Here is a 27,446-nt window from a genome sequence, read left to right as displayed (position 1 = left end):
AATGTGAGTTGGAGAGACTTAAAACTTGCAATTTTGGTTTTTATTTTTGTATGCTGTTCACAATTACTGAGAGTGAGTGGGCAGCCATATAAATTGTCTTATATAAATAAACTTTCCCTGCTAGCTTCCTTGTTCACTTTTCTGGAGAAGTACACAAGGTTGCAAATGGTGATCACAGTGTGCTTGGCAATTGGTTGTAAGTGCAAATAGATTGCCAAGTTGCAATCATGTGATTGTGGGGCTGCTAGGACAGCCAGAAGTCTAATGACTGGTCATAACTACCATTCTTTTGGTGTCATAACTTGGAATGGTTGCTGATTGAATGTCATAGATTGAAAAACCCCTATAGGAAAGCAGTTCTTGTATGAAAAGTTTTTGAAGTTTTGTTTCTTAATAACATACATTGATAGTCTACAAAAAGCTCGCTTCACTATTCATAAGCAAGTTTTATACAGAAAATTAAATATTGACAAAGGTTTTGACATGTCATCCGAGTACATGTTAACAATTGCTGATAATGCTTATCTGGTGTTCTGTTAATATCAGGTCTGTCATAATGGTCACATCTCAAAAATCATAATCCTTTTTGACAGTAAAAATGCAAACTCTCATCCTAGAAATCTTGCTTATTGGTTGCTACCAGTATTAGTCGGATGGAGTCCATATTGGTAAGCAGAGGGAAAGATGGCTGTGCGTGGGATTCAGTCTTCGTCTTTATCTTCATCTTCCTTCACTTCCGATTCGCAGAGTTGCCCATACATTTCCAAGCAGCCTCTGTGAGAATTGAGAATTGGTTACGCAACTGCATCAGTTCTGTTACAAAAGACAATATATTGCAAAATAACATTTGCGCTCCTGCTTTGAACTCTCAACTCTTATAGATCCTACTTAGGAGAAAATTTGACAGTAGAAAAAGTTATATAACCATTTTTATATCAAAGCAAGATATCTATTTGTTATAATTTGAATATTGTACAAACATCCTATCTACACAAAATATTTAGATTATATACTAATTATGCCACCATGGTTTTTCTAAATATTCCGTACAGAGTGAGATGCTACACTGTTAGTATAGTAAGAGTGGCTACTATGCTACACTCCTAGCCCAAAGGCTAAGGAAGTAAGCTACAAAGGTAGAAAAAATCATGGCCCCAAAGTGTTTCTTCAATTATTTTCAAACCCTTCTCTAGTAATGGTGTTTTCTTCCTTATTTTGCTTTTACATGGATATGGATCAAAGAAATGAAACCTACTTGTAAATGGACAGTTCTTGATGTAAACTGACTTTCAGTTCTTCCAATTCTTGGTTCTTTCGTTGCTGAAGTTGAACTCCAGTCTTCAGTTCCCTTATTCTGTTTTCCATCTCCTCCACTTGCTCCTGTGGGCAAAAAAGACAGGTAATCCTCAATTTACAACCAGAGTTCGGATTGTGTTGCTAAGCAAGGCAGTTATTGAATTATACCCGATTTTATGACATATTTTGCCAGAGTTATTAAATGAATCATGCTGTTAACCAAATCAAGCTTCCGCCATTAACTTTGTCAGAATTCAGCTGGGAAAATCATAAGTGCTGATCACTGCAAACTGCAACCATCATAAATACAGTTGCCAAGCCCCCAAATTCTGATCACATGACGGGATACTGCATAGGTTGTGTGAGGGCTGGTGAGAACTTTTTTCCGTGCCTTTGATTTTGAAGGATCGCTAAACAAATGGCAAACTGAGATCTATCTACTGGTATGTAAATGATCTTCTAAAAAAGAAAGCTTTAAATTCTTCATGGTGGCCTTATGTTGCAGTCAAGACGGACGTGGCTTTGCAATATTAAGGAACAGCTCCTTCAGTGTGAACTTGGGCAATGGACAACTGAATTAAAATGGACACTTGCAAATAGAGTGTCAGCCCTGGAGGCCATCTTTTTCTTTGGATCTTCAGGGCTGCCACACTTGGTGGATGGACATGCTGGGAGGGGGGTGAAATGTATAGCCATAACATTCACTGGGAGTCAAGGACATTCAGCCTACACCTGGAGAGGCATGACTGGGAAGCAACTCCAGTTATGATGGTGATCTGATTAGAGCGTGTGATGGACATGTGGGTGCCAGGAAAGGAACTTTGACTTTCCTTTGGGTGGGGAAAACCCGGGAGACTTCAGATTCGGGTTTTGCCAGATGTGTCAATATGACATCTCTAATAAAATGGAACTTTGAGGAAATGCCTGCCTCGGAGTCTTACTTGGTTGGGGGTGTTGGAACCCTGACATTAATCCGAATCTACTTTAAAAACTCAATCCAGCTCCCCACTCCAGGGTCCTAAGCCCAAAGCGCTGATCCACTTGCGCGGCGGCGCAAAGACTCAGGGAAGATGGAGAAGACGGCAACTACAGAAGGAGCTACAGGAACTAGCTTGGAGGTTGTTCTCGAGACCACCTACTCCCCTTCGGAGAGCGTGGTACCAGCAGCAGAGACTGTGAAGGCTGAGGGTTGACGAGGTGCCCGGCCCAAAGAGCCGGTGCCCTGGCAGATCGCTCAGCTGGATCCTTCCCCATGGGGAAGTCACGGGAGCCGAGCTGCCTCAGGAGTTGGCAATTGTGGCAACACTGCAGGAACCTGATTGCAATGAGCAGAACGGTGCACGCCTAGGCCTTCGAATGGAGAGTGACGAGGCTTCCTGAGCCCAGTGATTCCAGGAAATGGAGTCTCCTGCCACCGTTGCGGAGCCAGTCACTAGTGGGGCTTCAGGAGTGATTTGACCAACTCCGCATGGGCAGCATCGCACAGCCTACCCCAAACAGCCAGCCCCCATGAGTCCTGGCTCAACCCACATTCACTTTTCTGGGCCTCAGAGCCGTGACCGTCCAGAGTGAAGCATGGGCTTAATTTCACTCGGCACAAAGTGGATCGCTCTTCAGCCTCCTGCACCACCAGCCACCCCTCCCTCGTGATTCAAAACATTTGATGGAACCCCGGGGAGGCTGGTCTATTTCCTGAACTGGATTTGGTCCTACATTGACCATTATGGGGACCAGTACCAAACTGATCAGGATATAGTGTTGGTAATTGCTGACATCATGATGGTGGGAGAAGCAGCGGAGTGGATAGCCCAGTTACATGATGAAGGGGCCCCAGAGCTAGAAGACACTGACGAATTCATGCAACTGCTCAGGGCTCAATTTGAGGAAACAGCCCACAGAGAGGAAGCTGAAATTCGAATCAAAGCCCTGAAGCAAGTGGGCTGACCCCCAAAAGAACTCGTCTGGGAATTCCGAAGGCTGGCTGAGAAATTGAGACTGGCTTGAACGCCTTTTGCAGGGACTCGCCAAGCCCCTGCAAAACTGGCTGAAGCGCCACAACCGGCACTGCCGGGAATGATGAAGTGCTTCCAATGTGGCCAGCAAGGCCACAAGTGTCTGTGCCTGGCTTCAGCCCCAGTCCCTCAACTCCAAACTCCATCGGCATCTTGGGGAAGGAAAATCCCAAAGAAGTCACCAGACAAGGGAAGGATCGCCCAACAAGCTGCTGAGGTTCCTCCCCTCTCCGTCGGAAACTCCAGTTTCAGAGACCCCTCCAGGCTCCACCAGTGGGAGCAGTGGGGAAGAGGATCCGATGGTAAGTGAAGCCATCAGCCCCTTCTTCATTAAGTCCCGGATAGTAGTGCTAGGGGGACATAGAGGCCATCATAGACACCGGCTGCACCAGGTGTGTCTTATCAGCCTCCCAATTGTCCAACAGCTAGGAATAAGCATGAAACCCCTGGTACACCCCATACGCTTTGAGCAGGTTGATGGGACACTAATAGGCGGAGCCCCAGCCACTTTAGTAATGGAGCTTGTTAGACTGGAAATGAGACGCCACCAGGAGCTTATATGTTTCGTATTAGCCCCCAAAATCACTGAATCAATCATACTAGGTCTTGCTTGACTTTGACAAGTGGGGCCTGACCATCACATGGGAAAATGGCTACCGAAAGCTAAGAATAGGCATTGGCCCACTGCTGCCAATTTCGCCAAATAAACAGGCACTGAACCCCAGCAGCTGCAGCCGGCTGGAAAACGCTGCAGCCGCCACAGATGGGCTCCCTGGCTGTCCTTAGGTGCCCAAGGAATATTGAGTTTTGACAGCCACCTTTAGCAAGTAGGACTGCAACTTCCTCCCCATCACCCTACAGACTGCGCGATTTGAGTTCATACCGGAAGCCAAGTTGCCAAAGCCAAAAATGTACTCCATGATCCCAAAAGAAATGACTGAATTGAGAAAATACATCAAGGCCAACTTCATTCTTTCAAGGGGCTTCATTCAACCTGCCAAATCCCAAGTGGCGGCTCCTGTGCTGTTCAAAAACAAAAAAAACGGGAGGATGAGGCTTTGCATTGATTTTCGTGAAATTAATGCCATGTGCGTGAAGAACACCTACCCCCTCCCCTTAATGACATGCTAAGCTTGGTGAACGGCAAGGTGCTCACCAAGCTGGACCTAAGAGAAGCCTATTACCGGATACGAATTAGGGAGGGGGACGAATGGAAGACCACATTCAACTGCCCACTGGGCAGCTTCCAATTTAAGGTCATGCCGTTTGGGCTCCAGGGAGCCCCCGCCATATTCATGCAGCTAATCAATGAGGTGCTGCATGAGCATCTCTACAAGGGGGTCCTAGTTTACCTGGATGACATTCTTATATTTAGTGAAACGCTGGAAGAACATGTTAAATTAGTATGGCAAGTGCTGGAAAAAAAACTCGCTGCGAAGCTCTATTTAAAGCTCTCTAAATGTGAATTCCATAAGACTTCCCTAGATTACTTGGGCTACCGAATGTCAAGTGAGGGGATTGAGATGGATCCAGGGAAAGTGAAAGTGGTGCTGGACTGGCAACCCCCATGCAACTGCAAACAGCTCCAAAGCTTCCTAAGGTTCGCAAACTTCTATAGGCAATTCATTCCAGCATTTGCAGAAGTAGCCCTACCCCTAATGGAGCTACTGAAAACAACCTCCCCACTTCAAAGCCGCGTCCAGCACAACTGCTGGCCTAGTCACTAGAGTGCCAAAAAGCATTTGAGAAATTAAAAAGACTCTTCACTGAGGAGCCGATCCTCCAGCACCCCGAGCCCGAGCAACAGTTCATTGTTCAAGGCAACGCCAGCGATGTAGCTGTGGCAGCAGTGCTTCTGCAAAAAGATCCCCAAGGTTGACTTTTGCCCTGTGTGTATGTGTCCAAAAAATTCACCAACACCGAGAGATGGCGGGCAATATGGGAGAAGGGGGCTTATGCAGTCTGCTGGGCTCTTCTCTCCTAGAGGCATTTCTTAGAAGGGAGCAAAGTGCCAATAGAGGTCTGGACTTATCACAAAAAAACCCCGAAAGCTCTCTCCCAAATACAGAGGAGATTTATGGTATCTGCCATTGAAAGGATTAGAGCATACACAAAGTGTACCTAACTCAACTTTTGATTCCCTGCTGAGCTGAGCTCCATTGTAACCTAATGTGCCAACTGCAAAGATAAAGTCTTTAGGCTAATTGCCGAATAACCTCGCTTGTAACTTAAAATGTGTATTCGCAGCAACCTAATGTGAGATAGCACCCCCTAACAAAGCTCTGGGCTATAGGCCTTTCCCCTTCTAAGGTCCCTTGTTTGCAGAGCGCTGAGAAAATCATGAGGTTTGCATGAACTAATGGATATGAAATTATGTGTTTATAAGAAGTTCGAGAAAGTTTTTGCACGTGGTGGCTTCAGCTTTTTCTTTTTCTCTCTGCCTGCTCTGTTTAAGATAGGAGCCTGAGTGGCGAAGGAGGCTAATGCCTCCTAAGGCAGCATTTAACATCCAGCTGCCTGCAATTACTGCGAGTTCAATTCTCACCAGGCTCAAGGTCGGCTCAGCCTTCCATCCTTTCTAAGGTGGGTAAATTGAGGACCCAGTTTATAGGGACAATAAGCTGACTTCGTATAAATATACAAAAGTATGAAGGCTATTGCTTAACGCATTGTAAGCCGCCCTGAGTCTCTGGAGAAGGGCGGCATATAAATCAAATAAATAAAAAAAAAAAGGTCGCCCAGTTTTGAGTTTTGATCAAAACAATAAAACTGATTATCAGTTGCCTCGTGTTCAGAGTTTCATTGGATTTATCAGATTCTGTGCTGCACTTGAAAATCTTAACACCTTTTAATTCAGCCAAATCACATGCTGCATCTTTCATGGAATCTCTAACCTTATAATAATTTGAATAAATTAAAGGTATTCCTTGTTGAGTGACCACAACTGGGGCTGGCAACTCGGTCATTAAACAAAATGGTCAATAAATGTAACCGTGACTCCTCACAATCTTTGCTTTACAGACCCTTGAAAGGCATAAATATGAGGACTGGTTGTAACGGTAAGCTTTTTAACAGTCATAACTGCATGTGTTCATTAAACAAGGCAGTTTGCTAAATGAGAATTGCCTGTTTGTTTCATTTAAATTGACATTTGGTTTTAAATTGATCAATCAGTCTGGGCAACTGATTGCATGAAATGACCACAGTAACCTGAAAACAAAATGGCTGCCAAACAGACTTCATAGTACACCAGTATTCTGGGCCTAGTTCATATGTAACATACAGTAGTGGCCAAAATTGTGGAAGCCTTTTGGAAAAAGTGTATTTTCTAAAACTAGCTAATAACACCACACTTTTTTGGAGTAGTACCAGTGGTGGGATTCAAGTAATTTAACAACCAGTTCTCTGCCGTAATGATTTCTTCCAACAACCAGTTTGCCAAACTGCTCCGAAAGTTAACAACCGCTTTTCCCGAAATGATGCGAACCGGCAGAATCACGCCACTAAGTAGTACCATAAAATTATATATCAATGGCTCCATAGATTTTCAATTGGGTCTGGGCTATTCCCAGGCCATTCCAGCACTGGAATATGATTATCTTGAAACTCCAAAAAAAAAAAAAAAAAAAAAGTGGTGTTATTAGCCATCAAACCTCAAAAATACACTTTTTCCAAAAGGCTTCCACAATTTTGGCCACTACTGTAAAAACCCTAACCCCAAAATGCATTTACAGTGCTAGCTTTCATATGTTCTATACTGTATTTTTTGTTTTGAAAATGCATGAAAACAAATGTAGCTGGGAGGGGGGGAAATTATATAAGCCCTTTAAAGGCCAAATCAAAGTTTATACAATAACATGAACACTTTAAAAGTTTTTAAAAGTAGGAATAATTACCTGATTGGTGAAATAATTTTGCGGTATGACCTTAGTTACAAGTTTGCTGGCCTGTAGAAGTGATATAATTCACTATTTGCTAATCATGAGATTAAATGATTTTGTTCATTCCAATTATCTTTGCACATGAAAGATATTAAACTATCTTAAAGATATGTTACTAATGTAACACTATAATCATCTTATGCTGATGTTTCTTGATACAAATAATTCTTGACATGACAACAATTGGAGACAGGCTTTCCGTTGTTAAGAGTTGCACCTGATTTTACAAACTTTGTTGCTGCTCAGCTTCCAATGACTTTGCTTGTCAGCCTTTGCTCGCTGGGAAGTAGCAAAAGGTGGATTGCATAGGATGCACCACAACCTTCATAAATACACACAGGTTGCCAAGGGCCTGAATTTTGATCAGATGATTGTGGTAAGGCTGCAATGGTTGTTAGTGCAAGGACCGTCATCACTTTTTTCAGTGTCATAATTTCAGCTGTTAAATGAATGACGGTAAGGACTACCTGTATTGAGGGTGTTGCGTGATAGCCCTTGGTGCCGTTTCAGAGGCATTTGTGGCTTGTTAGTTGTAGTCTGTTCCTGAAAAGAAACGTTGAGTCTGGTCTCGGTGCATTTCAAAACTCTTATTATTCTGATGTCCCCCCAGATCCAGGGTTCCTTCAAAGTCCTCACTGGCTGAATATGTTACAGATCAGTCCTATTCATAGAAAGCAAAATGTGCTTCTGTGGCCACAAAAAGAGGCCGTTATTTATATACTCTCCAGAGAGGGGTCAGATCACGGTTTTAAAATCTCACTGAACAAGTAAATAGCTTTCCCTAATCCTGCTAGTTTTTCCTTTTTGAACAAAGAGAATTTGAATAATTGAAGAAGAGCAATAAAGTTTCCTTAGAAAAGGAGGCCACTGTTGGAATTCCGACTCTGCTGGAGTTACAATCCCTATGAGCTGCAAGTTGTGCTGCAGATTCGAAAAGCTGCTCTAAACAGAAAAAAACGTCAAAAGCGAATCTATTCAGAAGTTCCATCGTTCCACAACATCTGTCCCCTACATGGCGTAGTGATCTCCCACCAAACACCCTGCGTATGAGAAAGGATAAATAAAACCCAGCTCTTGAAAGGACTTGTTAAATCAAGATGAAAACACAAAACGGGCTCCCTGCCTCTGCTACTGAACTGCAATAAAGCCCCAGCCCAGCTGAGCTTGATGGACGGCAGGGAGTTATGCTTCTACACCCCTGTTTAAAATAACTTCCACAGCAGATAAAGCCTAATAAAGATGCAGCTCAGTCATGAATTTCAGATTATTTTCTCATGAACCAACATAATTATAGTTCCTTTGTAAACTGAATGTAAGCTTACAGCGCCTTTGAGGAAACACAAGACAATTTCTTTACTTATTCATATATAGATAACAAACTTTTGAGGCTTGTTAGTCAAGATAATCAGAGTTATATCTAAGAAGGTGGCATAGAAAGTGACAAGCTTTTCTCTGGCTTGCTTCATATAATGACTTCATTATGACTGTCATATTTGGTTTGGATTTGTGTGTCAAAGACAATACAGATAATCCTTCAATTTGCTGTTTGAAGTTACAACAGCACTGTATGACTGGTCCTCACATGACCATCACAGTTACTTACAGTCACATGATCAAAATTTGGATGCATGGCAACTGGCAAGTATTTATAACAGTTGCAGTGTCCCAGCATCATGCGATCACAATTTGCAACCTTCCCTGCCGGTTTCTAATAAGAAAAGTTGATGGGGGAAGCCTGATTGGCTTAATGATGGTGTGATTCATTATAAAAATTGCAGATTTTCTTAACAACTGTGGCAAAAAAGTTTATTAAATGGGATGCAACTCATTTAATAATCACCTTGCTCAACAATGGAAATGCTGGTGCCAATTGTGGTTGCAAGTCAAGAACGACCTGTAAATGTGTTGCAAAGCAACCATCCGAGTTGGGGGGCTCAAATGGGACATGGGTCTAGACCAGGGGTCGGCAATCCCCAACTCCAGAGCCGCATGCAGCTCTTTGGGCCCTCTGCCGTGGCTCCCTGTCCCATCACTGGTTGGCCCCAGCCCTCGCCCCTCTTATTTCTTTTTTTGACTCCAGCCCGAAGCGGCAGGAAGCAAAAGCTGCCTTATGCGCAAATTTGGCACGAAGGCAGGTACAAGGCAGCTTCGCTCCTGCACTCTCCTCCCCCAAGCCGGGAGTGTGCGCACATGTGGGGAGATCCTTCTCAAGCAAACGCCAAAACACAGCAAAGTTGCGTGTGGGGTGGGCGGCCACTCGCTTAGGAGGGTCTTAGCAGGACGCAGCTTCTCTCCTGATTAATGATCTGGCCATTGCTGGATCTCCTCCCAGTCTTGTGACACCCTGGCTGTGAGCTGCACACACACAGGGAGACCCTTCTCAAGCAAGCGCCGAAGCTCAGGAAAGGTGCGCCCGGGGCGGGCAGCGGCTCGTTTAAGGAAGGTCTCCCCGCACGTGCGCATCCTCCTGGCTCAGCCGGCCAGGGCATCACAAGAGTGGGAGGAGGAGGAGAGTGCAGGAGTGAAGCTTCCCTGTACCTGCCTTCATGTCACATTTGCACGTAAGGCAGCCTTCGCTTCCTGCCGCTTTGGGCTGGAGTTTGCACCCTCCACACTTGGCTGAAGAACTGCGGGGGGTGGGGGATGAAATGGCAAAGCGATGGCTGAAGCATTAGTGCAGGAGAAAAACCACGTCCTGTTAAGACCCTCCTAAGCTTTGGTGCTCGCTTGGGAAGGGTCTCCTCATGCATGCACCTGCTTCTGGCTCAGCCATGCCGGCCAGGGCATCACAAGAGGAGTGGGGCAGAAGAGGACAGTCGCCCGAAGGGAGGGGGAGAGAGAGACACACACACATATATACAGAGAGAGGGGAGAGAGAGAGACAGAGACACAGAGACACATAGAGTGATACATAGACAGGGGAGGGAGAGGGAGAGATACAGTATAGAGGGAGGAAGACACGGGGTGGGGGTGAGGGGGAGATAGGGAGAGGGGGAGACAGAATGGTTTTGTGGCTGGGTAGGTGTGGCTGGGGGGGTCATGTGACTGGGTCGGAGTGAGTGACATCGAGTTGGCCACGCCCACCCAGGTTTTGTGGCTCCGCTGTTGTTTTATGTTTATGTTTTATGTTTATTTGATTTGTATACCGCCCTACTCCCAAAGGACTCAGGGCGGTGAACAGCCACAAGATAAAAGCACATAAGTACAAAATTTAAAAACAGAATAAAACCGAATTAAACAATTTGGCCGAAGACAGATTTAAAACACCCCAATAAATTAAAAACGAATTAAAATTTGTGTTTTAAAAAGGAAAAAAGGGAAAAAATTAGGCCAGGCCAGCCTGATGGAATAAAAAGGTCTTGAGAGTGCGGCGGAAGGTGCCTTTAATCCGGGATCCTCCGTATCTCCGGGGGGAGCTCATTCCAGATAGTAGGTGCCCCCACAGAGAAGGCTCTCCCCCTGGGGGCCGCCAGTCGACATTGTTTGGCCAACGGCACCTGGAGGAGCCCCTCTCTATGAGAGCGTACCGGCCGGTGGGAGGCTACTGGTGGCAGCAGGCGGTCCCGTAGATAACCAGGTCCTAAGCCATGGAGCGCTCTAAAGGTGGAAACCAAGACCTTGAAGCACACACGGAAGACCACCGGGAGCCAGTGCAGCTCGCGCAGGAAGGGTGTTACATGGGAACACCATGTCGCTCCCATAACCACCTGCGCAGCCGCACTCTGCACCAGTTGGAGCCTCCGGGTGCTCCTCAAGGGGAGCCTCATGTAGAGAACGTTGCAGTAGTCCAGGCGGGAAGTGACGAGGGCATGAGTGACCGTGCGTAAAGAGTCCTGATCCAGAAAGGGACGTAACTGGCGAATCAGGCGAACCTGATGAAAAATCCTCCCGGTCACGGCCGTCAAGTGCTTTTCTAAAGACAGCCGTGAGTCCAGGAGGACGCCCAAGTTGCGAGCCCTCTCCGTGGGAGCCAGCGATTCGCCCCCAATAGTCAGCGATGGCGTCAACTGACTATATCGGGACGTCGGAAACCACAGCCACTCGGTCTTGGATGGGTTGAGCCTGAGACTGTTTCTCCCCATCCAGATCCGCACGGCCTCCAGACACCAAGACATCACTTCAAGGGCATCGTTGGGGTGGTCTGGGGTGGAGATGTACATCTGAGTGTCGTCAGCGTACTGGTGGTACTTCACCCCGAAACCACGGATGATCTCACCCAGCGGCTTTACATAAATGTTGAACAAAAGGGGCGAGAGGACCGACCCTTGTGGCACCCCACATATGAGGGGCCTCGGGGTCGACCTCTGCCTGCCAACACAGACTGCAACCGGCCGGAGAGAAAGGAGGAGAACCACCGTAGTACAGTGCCTCCCACCCCTAACTCTTCCAACCAGTGCAGCATGATATCATGGTCGATGGTATCAAAAGCCGCTGAGAGGTCTAACAGGACCAGGACAGAGGAGCACCCCCTGTCCCAAGCCCTCCAGAGATCATCAACCAACGCGACCAATGCCGTTTCCGTGCTGTACCCAGGCCTGAAACCCGACTGGAACGGATCCAGATACGTCGTCTCATCCAGGTGCTGGGGAAGCTGTTGCGCAACCACACTCTCGACAACCTTCGCCACAAAACGAAGGTTGGAGACCGGACGATAATTAACCAACATTGCCGGGTCCAGGGAAGGCTTCTTGAGGAGGCCTCACCACCGCCTCTTTCAAGGCGGCGGGGAAGTCACCCTCACTCAATGAAGCATTTATAATCCCCTGGAGCCAGCCTCGCGTCACCTCCCGAGAAGCCAGCACTAACCAGGAGGGACACGGGTCTAACCAACATGTGGTTGCATTCAGTCTACCCAGAATCCTGTCCACGTCGTCAGGAGTCACAGGATCAAACTCATCCCAGATAACATTCTCAAGACCTGCCTCAGTCATCCCCCCTGAAACTATCCAGTCAGAGTCCAGACCTTCCCGAATCTGAGTGATTTTATCATGCAGATACTGTACAAAGTCCTCGGCTCTACCCTCCAAGGGGTCCTCCCGCACTCTCTGGTGGAGCAAGGAGCGGGTCACCCTAAACAGGGCGGCTGGGCGGTTCTCTGATGACACAATAAGAGCAGCAAAATAATTACACTTTGCTGCTTTTATCGCCACTAGGTAATTCTTAATATGAGATCTTATCAGTGTCCGGTCAGATTCAGAAAGACTAGCCCTCCAACTACTCTCTAGGCGTCTTTTCCGGCGCTTCATCTCCCTTAGCTCCTCAGTGAACCAAGGAGCCAGATGAGATCGACGCCAGGTTAGAGGCCGCAAAGGCATGACCCGATCCAGAGCTCCAGCGGCCGCCCTGTCCCAGGCGGCCACTAGGTCTCCAGTCGAGGCATGAGCCAGAGCTTGGGCTCAAAGAGCCCAAGTGGCTCTTTGAGTGTTTAAGGTTGCCAACCCCTGGTCTAGACTCACTAGGTGAGCACATGAAAGCCAGTCTGGCCTTGCCCCAAAGGCCTTTGAGGTTTATCTGGCCTTTCCCAGAGGAAAGCTGCCAGACTGGGAGATTCCTGTATTATAGGCAGAGAACAATTAAGTAGCTAGTTTGACCCCCGTGTGGGTCTGGTTGTTTGCGCCTGACAAGACACAAAGCTAATGTTCCAGAGGAAAGCTTTATAGAGTTATTCTTGAAATGATCCCCCCCCCCTTCTTAACCAGTAGATTCACTCACCTGCAGCAGCCCAATGTTGTTCTCAATGATCGAGTTTAGCTCGAAACTTCTTTTGCCCTGCCAAGCTACCTTGCCGGGCAAGTGCTGCATCAAATGGCCTAACAGCTAACCGGAAAGGGTGGGTGGAGGCCATAAGGCTTACCTTGTATTGCAGGACCTCTTCATCGCGCTTCTGCTTGATCAGCAGAATCTGTTCCTCCAGGTTCCTGTTTTGCAGTAGCAACTTGCTGACTTCTCCCTGCAACGGCCTCAGGGTCTCCTTCAGTCTGTGGATTTCACTCTGTGTCGTTTGCAAGGCTTTGCTGCTGGCTTCTCTCCTTTCCAAGAGGCGCATCAGCTTCGGTTCATAATGCTCCTCCAAGCACTGACGGTTCTCCAGTACAAAACTCTCAAATTCCATGGAAAGCCGCCGGCTCTCTTGGAGGTGACGGCTGCTCCTCTCATGCCGTGGAGCCTTCAGCTTCTGCCTAAAATGTTCCTTCTCTTCCTCACAAGTCTCTTTCAACTGGGACAGCTCTTGTGAGAGCTGGCTGACTCTGTTCTCCAGTTCTTTTTGGTAGTCCACGTGCTGAGCGACTTCGTACCTCCTGGTTTCCAGCTGATACTGGCATGCCACGCACTCCCGCGTCACCCTAAATAGCTTCTGCTTCACCTGTCGAATCTCATCCCGCAGGTTATCTTTCTCCAGCTCTACTTTGGTATGGAGCCTGTAGGCTTCCAGAATCTCTTCGTGGGCCCGTTGGAGTTCCTCGAGAGCTGGTTGGCGTAAGAGTGTGAGTTCCTTAATGAGAGAGTCCCTCTCCTCCTCTAGCTGTTCTACTGCTTCAATGCATTGCTGGAAACGTTCCCCAAGATCTTCCATGTCCACATGTTGGCTCTCAGCAGCAGACAAGTCTTGGCAAGTCATGGAATCCTGAGACTCCAGCGAGGCCCCAGCAATTTCAGGATTTTGTTGGAACTGAGCACTAATGGGGTCCATGTAGAAGAACTCAGGGACATTTTCTTGGTTAAATTCTGGCAGTGTTCCTACACTGGCAATATTTGGCTCCAAGGTTTCTTCACTATCCTGCTCCACTGGAAGTTCAAAATCTGCCATCTCTCTCTTGAAAAAGAGAAAGGAAACTATGAATCAGATCTCAAGAAACAGGCATATCCTTGTACCACACAGATGCCATAGCTTTATATTGTAAATAGAGTAGGAAAGTGGAGATTTAAAGACATTAAATCAAGAAGTCATAGAAAGACTTTTGAGGGCATTATTTAAGAAAGGAGAATATGAAAAGGAATCACAGTGGCACGGCATTTCTGCTGTTAAAATATTTAAAAAGCTTTCTTGCCCAGCAGTTCTGTTTTGAATTACAGCGCTTTAAAACTGAAATCCTTTTTCTGAATGTAATTGCCAAGAGGCTGGTCTTGCATCCCGGGGCCCCTTCCTGATCCCTTCCCCACAAAACTCGAAACAGCCATTATATTATTTGGCCACGTCTGCTCTAAGCCATCATCTGTACAGCCTTCATATGATGTCATCCTGGAACAGGGAACGTTCTCAGCAAAATGATTAACTTTTCCATTTCTGGGAAGGGTGTAATGCAGAGGAGAGACAGGGGCACACAGGATTTCTTAAATACTTTCTGACAAGTTAGTTTGGGGAAAGTATAAGAAGACCCCAACCCTTGTGTGGAGTACCTACCACACAAACACAAGTGTGTGACCTTTATTTGCCCATATTTTGTCAATTTACATGCCACTCATTTGCCTTTTTTTAGGTAGCACATGGGATTAGAAAACAAACTGAAGAATTTTCTTTTCTAAACTCTCTCTGTTGCATTCTTCACCAGCAGGTGATGGTGGGTTCTTACAAGTCAGTCTCACTGGAGACTAATATGGAAAGGGCAGAACAATATACACAGGTAATTTTCAACTTATAACCATTCATTTAGCAATCATATGAAGTTACAACAGTGCTGAAAAAAGTAACATACAACTGATCCTCACACGTACAACCATTGCAGCATCACCCATCACATGATCAAAACTCCAGCGCTCTGCAACCAGCAATGTATTTATGATGGTTGCAGTCTCCTGGGGGGGGGGGGGTCATGTGATCTCTTCCCACAAGCAAAGTCAATGAGGGGAGCCAGATTTGCTTAATGACCACGGTTCACTTAACGGAGGTGATTTGCTTAACACCGATGGCAAAAAAGTCATAAAATCGGTCATGACTCACTTAACAACCACCTTGCTTAGCAACAGAATGTCTGGTCCCAACTGGGGTTTGTAAATCAAGGATTAACTGTGTATTGTTTTTTCCCTAGAATATAGCAGTTGTGCATTAATGTAGCATGTGGTCTATGAATCTGCAGGTTAGCAGAGATTGTAAACATTCTACCCTTCTAAAGTCTTCTTCCAGGACTTTAGAGGCAGAAAAGTGGACTTCGGGAAGAGAGGAAGTAAGAGATTTCTTTGGGCTAAGGAATTCTTGGTTGAAGGTCATCAAGGAAACAAGGACTTTAGAAACAGATCTAGGAGACCAGCCTCATGCCCCCAAATCCCAGGAGATCCAAAACTAGAGAAGTGAACTGGGTGAGTGGGTCGGGAGGTCATATACAGATCTTACATTACAGTTTTTGAGAGTTTTAATTCTGCTTCTGCTCATGCCTGTCTGTTGCTTTGCTCAGCTCAATGACTGCCAATGCCCACAGGTGGCAAATTAAGCCTCATTCAATGATGTGGCCATTTTCCTAAGTTTTTATTCAGATAAGCATCTTTTACTTTTTGCGAGTGTTGAGTTTTGATTAGCAGCATCCACTCAGAATGGCATCCACTCTGCTGGGATTCCTAACCCTGTTATGACAGGAGAGATCTTTGGTTTGAGGTGTCGGCAGTTTCTCTTCTGTCAATAAACATTGGCAGCTGTTTTGAGGTTGGAGTCTTTGTGTGGAAAAATATTGCCAGTTGTTTCAAATGTTTGTGTGGTCACCCAACCCATCTTGCATAGAAGGACTGTGGTTTAAGCAGAAAAGTGAGATAAATTAGCACAAGTGAAAGTATTTTGGTGCCCGAGACATAAATGTATATGTTCTCCTTACCTTGGCAACATTTTTAAAACTAAATATTGATCCAACCCATTAGTGGGTTTAAGAAGTTATGTGATTTATTTAGCATTGCTGGCTAGGAATCCAGCAAATTTTAATCTCAGTGTATCTGGACAGCGCCAGATTTGGGAAAGCTGAGTCAGTGTTATGCAATTCCAAATATTTAAGCATCTTCCAATTTATGTGTGGGTTTTTCTGATGAATGTATGCAACTTCCACCTCCCAAACTGTTTGCATTTCTTTCCATATTCTTCTAAGCCCACCGTAGGATTAAACCAAAATAGAGAGAACTACAGTATTGTTTTTCTTTTTCCCATTTCGCCTTCATTTTCTTCCTCTTCCATCTTCTCACACCTCAACTTGAGTGTAATTCATGCACAACAGAAACTCATTAGCTCAGTTCTCAGTGGACCTCATGAAGCCAAACACTTTTTTGCCAGCTCCAAATCCACCTCGTCCATTTTAGTTTCTGGTTCAGAGAGAGAGGCCGGGTATTACTGGCAAACCAGAAAATTGCACTAAGGAGGGAAAAGGAGTTGGAAAGTGAGCCGGGAGGAAAGCCAGGAGCTGTGATATGGGATGCCATTCCAAAGAGGTATGAAGGGCGCAAATCAAACATTTAGCAATGAAACGGGCGATTAAATTCAAGAACGGATTATATTGCACCGACAAATCTGAGCAGCTTCGTCGGGCTTCAGACCAGCCGCCGCCGCCGCCGGGATCTCACTAACTCCTGAAGCTCAGCTACTTTCCCGGCCTCGGGTGAGGAGGCTGCGCCCGCGTGAATCAGCAAGGCTGCTCCGGCCGGCGGCGGTGGCGAAGCGAAGCTCTCTCCGGGCTGGAGATTCACCCGGCGCTTGGGACGGAGTCCGAGCTCCGGCTGCTCCAGGCGGACGGCCCGGGGATGAAAAAAGCGAGCAGGAGCGGCGGGGCTCCGGCAACAGGTGGCCGCACAAGGGCGGCCTCGCCTTCCACTGTGCCCGGGAGAGCGAAGGGGCGGCTGGCTTCCGCGCGCGGACGGCCGAGCCGAGCCCCGCGAGCCTCCGCCGCAGGAGAATCGGCCCCTTTTCCCAAATAAGGCCGCTGCCCCCTCCGCGGGCTCCAGACCGGGCTTGCAGGCGAAGGGGCCCCTCGCGGGAGCCACACCTGCCTCCCCAAGTCCCCGGCGGCTGCACAGCTGGTCTAGAAGCGCCCTGGCAGCTCCCGCTCGCTCGGTCGGCGGGAGTCGGGCAGCGTCTTCTCTTGCTGCAAGTTTTCCGACGAGCCTCGGCTGCCCCTCCCCCCCTGCCCCGGGCAGTTGACGCCTGGCCAGCCCTGCAGCCGGAGGGAGTGCCCCGGGCCCTCCGCCCCCCCGGCTGCCCCGCCGCCCCAAGCCCTCCGCGCCGCCGCCCCGGAGCCCACTCGGCGCCAGGCGCTGCTCACCTGCCGCTCCGGCACGGGCACCTCGAGCCGCGGCTGCCCCGAGATGAGGAGAGGCGCCGTTATTAATAAGCAGGAGCGGAAACCCGAAGCCCGCCGCGTCCCCCCCCGCCGCCCCCCGCCCGGAGGGAGGAGCCTGGGGTGGGAGGAGGGGCCGGGGGACGCGGGGGGAGGGGCGACTGTGGTGCTTCCCCCTCTTGGGGGCTCCTAGGCGCGGAGGCTGAGGGGCCCGAGGACAGCCGCGTGAGCTGCGATGGCAAAAACGCGGAAGAAAGGGAACCTGGTAGTATCTTTTCCAGTTAGGTTTTACCGAAAGCCCTCAGCTGCCTCTGGCGTAAAAGGCAAAGAGGGCTTCAAAGGAGGCGAGATGGGGGCGGCACGTAGAATAAGAGCGGTGGGAGGGACCTTGGAGGCCCTCTAGTCCAACCCCCTGCTGAAGGAGGCGACCCTATACCGTTCCAGACAAATGGCTGTCCAGTGCCTCTTCTTTAAAGCCCCCAGTGATGGTGCACCCACAACTTTTGGAGGCAAGCCATTCCACAAGTTTATTGTTCTGTCAGGAAATCTCTCCTTAGTTCTAGGTTTGTTCTCTCTCCTTGATTAGTTTCCACCTGTTGCTTCTGGTCCTGCCTTCAGGTGCTTTGGAGAATAGGTTGACCCCGTCTTCTTTGGGGCAGCCCCTCAAATACTGGAAGACTGCTATCATGTCAGCCCTAGTCCTCACTTTGTTAGACTACATTCAGCCATTCATCGTGTGCTTTAGCCTCTAGGCCACTTGTCATCTTTGTTGCTCTGCACTCTTTCCAGAGTCTCCGCATCTTTTTTGTATTGTGGTGAGCAGAACTCAACACAGTATCCTAAGTGTGGCCTTCCCAAGGCATTGTCAAATGGTATCAATACTTCATGTGAACTTGGTATTATCCCTCTGTTGATGCAGTCTAGGACTGCATTAGCTTTTTTGGCAGTTGCTGCACACTGCCGGCTCATAGTTGATTGTCCATTGGGACTCCAAGATCCCTCTCATAGTTACTGCTGTTGAGCCAGGTACCTCCTTCCATACATGTGCATTTGTTTTTCTAAAACTTCACTTTTGTCACCATTGAATTGCCTGCTGTTGGATAGGGCTTGGGGTTCAAGTCTGTCAAGATCATTCTGAATCTTGAATCTATCTTGCTTGGCGTCATCTGCAAATTTGATGATTTCCCCCTTTATATTTTTCTATATTTCATTTTTTCTACATATTAAATACTGGTAAATGTAATGAATAAATAGATAAGTGGAGTGTCTTGGACCCTGAATAGTGTCCTGGCATTTATAATACCGTAGTGCTGCTACATTAGGGCTAAAAAAAAGGTAAAGAAAAACTTATATTTTACCATCCTAACCAAAAGAATTATTTATTTATATCCTGCCTTTATAATTTTTACAACTAACTCAAGGCTGTGAACATATTCAGCTCCTTCCTCCTATTTTCCAATAACAACATCCCTGTGAGATGGTTTGGGTGGGGAGAGAATGACTGGTTGAAGGTCACCCAGCCCGCAAGCAAGACAAGAACAGGTTGGTTTATCTCTGCCTCAAAAGCTCAGAGACCAAATCCTCATTCTTGGAACGCAGTAGGACAAAATGTGAAACTCGCTTGATTATACAAACCAAAGTTAAGTCCCGCAGAATTCTCTGTGTTGTCAAAATGTAACCTAAATCTTAACAGTGGTTTTTTGGAAGGGTAAGAGATTGATTTGCCTTAAATGCCCTCTGCCAAGCTGTTTGTGAGTCATCAAAGAATACTGAAAGCATTTTAGTGTCCAAAGCCAAAAGGTTGATTTGTGCTGTTTTCTAAAATAACAGCCACAATATCTCACATCCTTGCCTGTATGCTGCTTTCTTAAGGAGATTCTACCTGAGGGGCCCATTGCAGAAATCCCAGGTGACTCCAACAACTGCCAGGCAGAGGGAGGTGATTCTTGTAGTGCAAGGTGGGAGGGAAAGATGTAAGGACGGCAAAGGCTTTAGTGTGAAAATGTTCCTGCGCTTGTTCACTCGGCTGCAGGTCCCACTGTGGGATACGGTGCAGTTTCTATTAGGGAAATTAAGGTATGAAGGACTGTAGTGTAAGGTTTCAAATACTGGAATAATGAGAGAATGGGATGGCATGGGATGAGACGGAATGGAATAGAAAGGATAAGATGGGATAATTACTGATAAACTGTAGTCATTTGACCAAATTAAAAATATAAAACTAATACAAACATACAAAGAAATATAAAGAAAACAATAGGACATGTTCATAATAAGTTGTCACCCCTACAATTAAACTCAAACTGATATAAATGGCCTTTGAAATAAAGAGTTCAGTCTTACTAGTGACATGCACGTTTGTTCCTGGCAAAAAGCGAGACAGTTTCTCCTGGGTGTCCCAATATCTTTTACTTTTTAAATAAGAATCTACTGTAAGTAAGCAACCTTCCTGCAGAGTCCAGGTTGCAGGCCATGCAAGAAGTTGTCTTTCGTGGTTGGTGTTCCACAAATGGAACGGAGTGTTTCTTCTAACAAAACTCCATGAAACCTCCCAGGGAGCCCAACCGTTCGAAACAAGCCCTAGAAACAGCTCTTCCCAGATGCACCTGAGGCACCTGAGCGTTTAAACATTTCTCTAACTAGGCAGCTGATGGCCAAGAGGCCTTACTATGGAAAGGGGGCCTGACCAGGGAAGGGAGTCGGCCCATGGAAGCTGCCTGCAGCCCTTGCTGGCTTCCTTCCCTTTGTTGGCTGAAGTCCCAAAGCTTCCCTGAACCAATCAGAGGCACAAAGCCGCTCCCCACTGCCCCTTCCTCTGCCGCCAAGCCTAAGATTTCCTTGGTTTGCTCACTTTGGGGTGCAGCTGCACAGCAAAAACTTGGGTAAAGACAAAAGAAATTGGCTTTAAAAGGAATGAAACCCAGGGCTCTTTTTTAAAAACCTAAATGTACTTTTGTCCTTTTTCAAGAATGCAGCTCAACCCACACGCTCTCCCCCTCCAATCGCAGAGAGGTGTTTGACTCAATAGTATAGGAATGCTGCTAAGTTGGGTGAGGTTGCTTGTGTATATAAATACCCAACTAAATCTAAGTGTAGGAACGGCCAGTAAAGTTGCAGCAAAGGGTCAGCCGGGCTGGTCAAAGGGAGCCTTCTGTGGCATAAAAACAGTCCAAAGGTGGGCACCTTGAGCTGCCCACGCACCTGTGCCAAGAGGGGCCCTGAGAGGGAAGGGGGGGGGGCAGCCAGGAAGGGAGAGCCTTTATGCATAGCTCCTGATGCCCAGGGGGACTGAAAACCTTCTCTGTTTGTGGACACAGCCAGGCAACCGTTGGCTGTGTGTCATGCAAGAGGAAGGGGCTGATTACTTGATAATACCCAAGGCAGCTACGGGTTCCAAGAACAACATTGCCTGTTGCAGCAAATCCTGAATGGTTTGTATGTGTGTGCCTCTGAGTTGGTGTGTGTGCACAGGCGTGTTCAAAGCACATAAAGTCCTGCTTAGTCAAGCAAGATGGTCTATTTTGGGGTAGCAGCAGAGATTATGCTAAGAAACAGAGAAATCAATTCTATGGTAACCATCTGGATGATCTCCAGGTAAACTTTCTCTATGAATGTCCTGATTTTTATTTTTATTTTCCCTTTGGTTTGCTTTCTGCTTCACTTGTTTACTTATTTTGCTAGGATACCTTTAATCAGGCCTCTCAAATTTTGCACTCATATTGGCATACTTTTGTAGTTCTTCCTAATGCAAGGTTTGTTTTAAGCCTGCTTTATTGAAGAAAAAAGAAATTGTGACCTGCTCATCAAATCCAAATAATTTTCTCTGTATTTTGGGTCAGGTAGTAGCAAAAGCTTCTTTGAAGCAGGAAATGGAGAGTTTTTTTAGTGTGGTCTCTGGGCATCACATCTATGCCTCCTCCCTAGCATACACTAGGTAGGTGGTTCTCACCCTCAGCAAGTTTAAGATGTGTGGACTTCAACTCCCAGAATTTCCCAGCCAGCATGGGGATGGGAGCATGGCTAGGAAATTCTGGAAGTTGAAGTCCATAGATCATAAAGTTGATGAGGTGGAGAAATACTACAGTGGACCAGGTCTTTACTAAGTAGCTCTGCATAAGGGTTGTTCTGGGGCAGAACCTGAGTGCAATGGAGTCCCCCCAATCAGCTGCTCCATGTACAAATCCTAAATTGATTTGCCCCAGTTTGACAGCTATAGAAAAAAGTACCAGTATGTAGGGGGGGGGTGAATCTTGCATCCTTATCTCTTATCTTTTTTATTTATTTATTTTAGCATTGTCTTGACTCCACAGCAAATCTAAGTGGCTCAAATATAAAACAGAATACAAAATCAATTCATTAAAAATGCAATAATAAATAGCATGCTATTATATATGTTATATAACAGTCTGGATAACAACATCAACACAAAACAAAAAAATATCAATCATATCTAACAAGTGGGGTATCCACCCACCCTACCCAAGACCTGGGGCATTGCCAGATCTTTAAGGCTTCCCAGGGTGGCATCATCTAGATCTCGGTGACAATTTCATCCCAGACACCAGACAGGGAACCTGATTCTTGGGTCCCAGACAATGCCACTGTTGATTGAGGGACCTGGAGCAACCTGCCATATTGGTTGAGCAGATTCCAATCTCTTAATTAGCCATGTAGGGCTTTCTGGGTGATAACCAGCACACTGAATCCCTCCCAGAAGCAGACTGGCAACCAGAGCAATCATGAAGCAGGAGTGTCACATGGGCTTGCCAAGACAGATCCACAGATCAGGCCCACAAAGGAGAGGGCTAAGAGTGCCCTCTCCCTCCAAGCCAACAGCAACTGAGGTGAGGAGGAGAATCACTGCAGGTGCTATCACCACCCCTCCCCCTGTCTAGCTGACCCAGAAGGATGGCTTGGCTGAGGATATAACAAACTTCTGAAAGATCAAGGACAGATGTCCCACTTTCATCTTGGCTCCAACCACAAATCATCTACCAGCATGACTAAGTCTGTCTCCATAAGAGATTTTAGGATAGTTGTGTATTTTGCCTTTAAGACAGTACTTCCTCCTGAGCTCTTCAAGAGTTTGGGATGTGGATGTGGTGATGGCCACTAACTTGGGTGGCTTTAAAGGGGGATACACTTGAAAAGTTTTTGGACGACAGGTCTGTTGAGGATCATTATCCTGAATATTCCAGGTTGGTGTAATGTGCCTTGTTGCCAGGGAACATTATGTGGGGAGGGGCACATTTCCGTCTCCAGTTCGCAAACTCTCTGGAGGCATCTGATTGACCACTATGAGAAACAAAGAGCTGACCTAATGGGCCTTGGCCTGATCCAGCAGGACTGTGCCCACACTTATGTGTGAGAATTTTGTTGATTTGATTTTTGTGTCTTGAATGGGAATAGATACACCTTGGTCCATTTCTGCCTCATACAATGACTTACTGGATGCTTGCAGGAAGCCCATGGATCAACGCATAAACAAATGTTTATAAATATGATTTTGTTTATTAATATATGAAAAGGCAGCATTCCTCTCCCATAGTAGCTGCTCCCATGTGCCTCACATGTAGAGGCAGAGAGCATCTGTTCCCCAAGCAGCCCTTGGGCACCAAAGCTAAATTTGTCTATTAAGAGCCATAGTGGCACAGTAGTTAGATCGCAGCACTGCAGGCTACTTCTGCTGGCTGCTGGCAGGCAGCAGTTTGGCAGTTCGATTCTCACCGGCTCGAGGTTGACTCAGCCTTCCATTCTTCCGAGGTGGGTAAAATGAGGACCTAGATTGTTGGGGGCAGCATGCTGACTTGGTTGCCCTCCACTTAGGGCTGTAAAAGCACTGTGAAGTGGTATATAAGTCTAAGTGCTATTGCTATTGTTATTCCCCTTTAGAAGCCATCCACATGAACAGCCAAGTAACCATTATGGGATATACAAATTGAGTGCATGGAGAAAGATTTCCTTCTTAGTAGCTGCAAAATCTAGGATCAGTTTTGTTGAATGGTCTCTAGTTCTAGGATTACAGGAAAAATCCCTGTTCAGCTGTTGATCAATTGATTATAGCAGGGGTGTTAAACTTGCATTGTCACGTGACATATCAGGACTTTTTTTTCCCCTTCACTAAACTGAGTGTGGGCTAAGTAACCTGGAAAGTGGAGAGAGCTTAGTTTGTATGCTGGGTTGGAAGAAATTTTGGTCTCCAAATAAAAATCAAGGAGGACCCCAAGGAAAGATGTTCATTGCAGCGGCTACAACGGTTACTAAAGGGAGCAAGAAAGCTTTACTTCCCCCCTCGGTGTCATCGCCGGTATTATCACTCCAAATGTCATCTAAATCTATAGAAGATGCAAATACATTGGGAAAGTCCCCCTCGTTACAGAATCTACAGGGAATGATGCAGACGATGCAAGAGGAAATGATGAAGAATTTTGAGGACTTAACAATGAATTTGAGAAGTGAAATGGGAGCGGTGCGGAGAGACATTAAAATATTAAATGAACACTTGACAGAAATGCGAGAGGCAATGGTTAAATAAGAGGGAAGACTTCACGAAGTGGAAGTCCGTACCAATAGATATGAAGAACGCTTGGCGGGATTGGAACGTGAGCAGGCCGCAACTACGAGGACTATGGAAGAAGCAATAATCTTCTTACAGATGGAACGCTCCTCCTTTTTCCTAAGAATGCAGAATGTGGTTCAAGATAAAGAAGAATGTGTGAGAGAAGTAGTTGGAAGTATCTTAACTGAAATCTTGGAAAAAGAGAAGGAGTTAATAATGAAAGACATTGATGAGGCCTATAGGGTATTTATGGGATATGCAAAACGACATAATTTGCCTCAAGAAATTCATATCCGATTTTGTGAGAAGGACATACGGGAGGAAGTTTATAGGAAAGCAAGGGACCAGGTAATATCATATAAAGGACAACAAATTATGATTTTAAAGCAAATATACAAAAGAATGAAGGCTATTGCTTAATGCATTGTAAGCCGCCCTGAGTCTCCGGAGAAGGGCGGCATATAAATCAAATTTAAAAAAAAAAAAAATCCCTAGGAAAGTTAGAGAACAGCGGCGAAGATACCAATTTCTGACGATGCAATTAAGGAAAAATGCAATCCTGTATAGATGGTTGATACCGGAAGGTTTATTGATAACTTGGCGAGACAAGAGGATTAAAATTGAGAACTTGAGAGATGCACGAGATTTTTACGAGCTAAATTTTAAGGTGAATGAGTTGGAGACTGAGGGGGAAGCGGAAAATGAAAGCTTAGAAGACCTACAGGAGGATGAAGACCTTAAGGAATGAACAGATGGGAAGGGGAGAAAGATAGAGAGGGAAGGAGCTGGAGGAAGGAAAGAACCCCTTTCCCCGAGGAAAACCCGACAGACCAGAAAGAAAACAGAGAGCAAGTAATAAGTAAGTAGTAAGGAGGATGGTAAAGGGAGAGGTGGGAGTATCCTTATTTTCAGCTAATATTAATGGTTTAAATAATCCATGTAAGAGAAAGAGAGTGTTTAACCGGTTCGCAAAAGCTAATTATGATATGATATGCTTGCAGGAGGTTCATGTAAAAGGAAACCAGAAAGCAATATTGGAGAATAAAAGACTGGGAAATTTGTATGCCTCCCTGGCAGATCAGAAAAAGAAGGGAGTAGTGATATATGTAAAAGGACATTTAGAATCTAAATTAATTTATGTTGGGGAAAAAGGTAGAGTCCTGATGGTAGAGGTAACAATGGACCAAAAGAAATGTTTGTTGGTTGGAATCTATGCCCCAAATGGATGCCAAGTAAACTTTTACGGGAAATTATATTAGAAGCCATTAGAGGTAAACTACGCCAATATTTGTCTGCTCGGGGACTTTAATGCGGTAGTAGACCCAAATTTGGATTATATACCAGAGAGAGGTAAAGCCGGGAAAAAGAGGAGGAAGCTTTTGCCAAAAATTTGTAAACAGATTAGAGAGGTAACAGGGCTGAGAGATATATGGAGGGACAGAAACCCGGGAAAGAAACAGGGTACTTATTTCTCCCCCAGACATCATTCCTGATCCAGATTAGATATGGCCTGGATGACTGTAGGATTATGTGACCAGGTGTTAGATGTGGCAATTGAGGTTAATGACTGGGCAGACCATAGCCCATTGAAAATATTATGGAGAGGAGCCCGCAGAATAAAGAGATGGAAGATGGATGTAGGAGTATTAAAAGACAAAGATCTACTCCAAAAGCTAAAAGAAGAGATGGTTTTTTTTCTTTAGGATCAATAGGAAGGAGGATACTAGTCCACAGATTATCTGGGATACGGCAAAGGCGGTGATCAGGGGAGTAGTATCATCCCATATAATTGGAAAGGGGAAGACCCAGAGACTGAAACGGAGTAAATTGATGGGTGAATTGGAGAAAGTGGAAGCAAGGTTGCAGGCAGACCCAGGGGACTTAAAACTAGTTGAGGAGAAGAAAATAACCCAACACCAGTTAAATTTATTAGATCAGGAAGAATTGGCTACTAAAATTAGATGGGCAAAACAAAGGCACTTTGAACATGCAAATAAAGTGGGAAAATGGCTTACCTATAGACTGAAGAAGCAACAGGAGAGAAATAGGATAGTATGTCTGAAGGACCAAATGGGAAGATGTGTCTCGGATAAGGAAGGGAAAGGTAAAATAATACAAGAATATTTTGCTGCCTTGTATACAGCTGGAGATGAACAAGACCAGGAGATTAGAGAGTAATTGGCTAGAGCGGATTCCCGGAAGGTCCCACTACCAATGAAAGAAATATTAAATGCAGAGATTACCTTGAAGGAAGTAGAGTTAGTATTAAGGGAACAAAAGTGGGGAAAGACCCCAGGTACGGATGGTCTTCCAGTAGAAATCTATAAGGCCCTCCTTGAGACTTTGGGGGAATTTTTGACTGAAGTGTTTAATGAGGTTCTGATCTTTGGTCAAATGCCACCCTCCTGATCTGAAGCGTATATTACATTAATACCAAAGGAAGGCACTGATCCGCTTCTGATCAAAAATTACAGGCCGATCTCCCTGCTTAATTCCAATTATAAATTATTCTCCGTGATTTTAACGAAGAGACTATAAAATTTTTTTTGAATGAGTACATCCACGGAGACCAGAATGGCTTCCTACCTCACAGACAATTGAAAGATAATGTGAGAACTATATTGAATATACTAGAATATTATGAGTGTAATTCTGATAAACAGGTGGCCCTGGTCTCCGTGGATGCACAAAAAGCTTTTGACAGAGTGAGCTGGAACTTTCTCTTTGCACAGTTGAGCAAAATTGAATTCGGGGAAAGATTTACCAGGGCGATCCGGACAGTATACACAAAACAGACAGCGAAAATACTTATTAATGGGGAAGAGTCTGAAAAGATTTATATAAGTAAAGGTACTAGACAGGGTGCCCATTATCTCCACTTTTATTTATCTTAACCCTAGATTTATTATTGAATGAGGTCAGAAAGAACCAAGGAATTAGAGGGCTAAGAATCAGAGTGGAAGAGTTTAAGCTCCAAGCCCTCGTCACCTCTCGCCTTGACTACTGCAACGCTCTCTACATGGGGCTCCCCTTGAGGAGCACCCGGAGGCTCCAGCTGGTCCAGAACGCAGCAGCGCGGGTAGTGACGGGAGCAGCATGGCGCTCCCATGTAACACCGCTCCTGCGTGAGCTGCACTGGCTCCTGGTGGGGGAAAACCTTAAAATTAACAATGTCGGTTTCCTATAAGGAAAATATATACAAAATGCTGTATAGATGGCACCTGCCTCCGGCTAGATTATCGAAGCTGTTCCCTGGAACCTCTCCGGTTTGTTGGAAATGCAACGCCGCTATGGGAACTTATTTTCATAGTTGGTGGACCTGTCCCCGAGCAAAAGAATATTGGGCTAGAATTCAAAAATGGATTTTAGAAATCATAGGATGTAGGATAGAATT

At 45.9% G+C, this 27,446-nt stretch overlaps 1 protein-coding gene across 5 annotated transcripts; it reads right to left on the bottom strand.

Annotated features, from left to right (window-relative positions):
- Positions 1–426: 426 nt before the first annotated feature.
- SYNC (syncoilin, intermediate filament protein) lies at positions 427–17,855 on the bottom strand. 5 transcript variants are annotated; one of them, XR_015729510.1, is made up of 6 exons: positions 17,479–17,615; positions 13,104–14,063; positions 7,205–8,289; positions 4,192–4,331; positions 1,256–1,380; positions 427–774 (listed from the first exon to the last, which is right to left on the bottom strand). XR_015729510.1 is itself a non-coding variant. In XM_034413210.2 (4 exons), exons 2-4 carry the CDS (start codon positions 14,055–14,057, stop codon positions 702–704), a joined length of 1,152 nt encoding a protein of 383 aa, XP_034269101.2. In that variant the 5' UTR covers positions 14,058–14,063; positions 17,479–17,855; the 3' UTR covers positions 427–701. The 5 variants fall into 5 exon arrangements, 2 of the variants coding, with proteins under 2 accessions (XP_034269101.2, XP_087732891.1); XR_015729511.1 differs by lacking the exon at positions 4,192–4,331; XR_015729512.1 differs by lacking the exon at positions 427–774 and having other exon boundaries at positions 4,192–4,326.
- Between the last annotated feature and the right edge of the window lie 9,591 nt (positions 17,856–27,446).

The sequence above is a fragment of the Pantherophis guttatus genome, chromosome 10 (assembly GCF_059756535.1).
Source record: "Pantherophis guttatus breed Tessera chromosome 10, ASM5975653v1, whole genome shotgun sequence".
NCBI classification, from domain to species: domain Eukaryota; kingdom Metazoa; phylum Chordata; class Lepidosauria; order Squamata; family Colubridae; genus Pantherophis; species Pantherophis guttatus.
Note: the sequence above shows the minus strand (reverse complement) of the source record. Positions and strands in the feature narration are given on the sequence as shown.

What these genes read in the sequence shown, in the direction of transcription:
- SYNC (XM_034413210.2), bottom strand. Translation starts at nt 14,057, where the DNA reads ATGGCAGATTTTGAACTTCCAGTGGAGCAGGATAGTGAAGAAACCTTG. An exon ending in AAGAGGTCCTGCAATACAAG is followed by an intron (nt 1,381 to 13,103) that starts GTAAGCCTTATG and finishes TTTTGCCCACAG; the next exon opens with GAGCAAGTGGAGGAGATGGA. An exon ending in CAAGAACTGTCCATTTACAA is followed by an intron (nt 775 to 1,255) that starts GTAGGTTTCATT and finishes CAATTCTCACAG; the next exon opens with AGGCTGCTTGGAAATGTATG.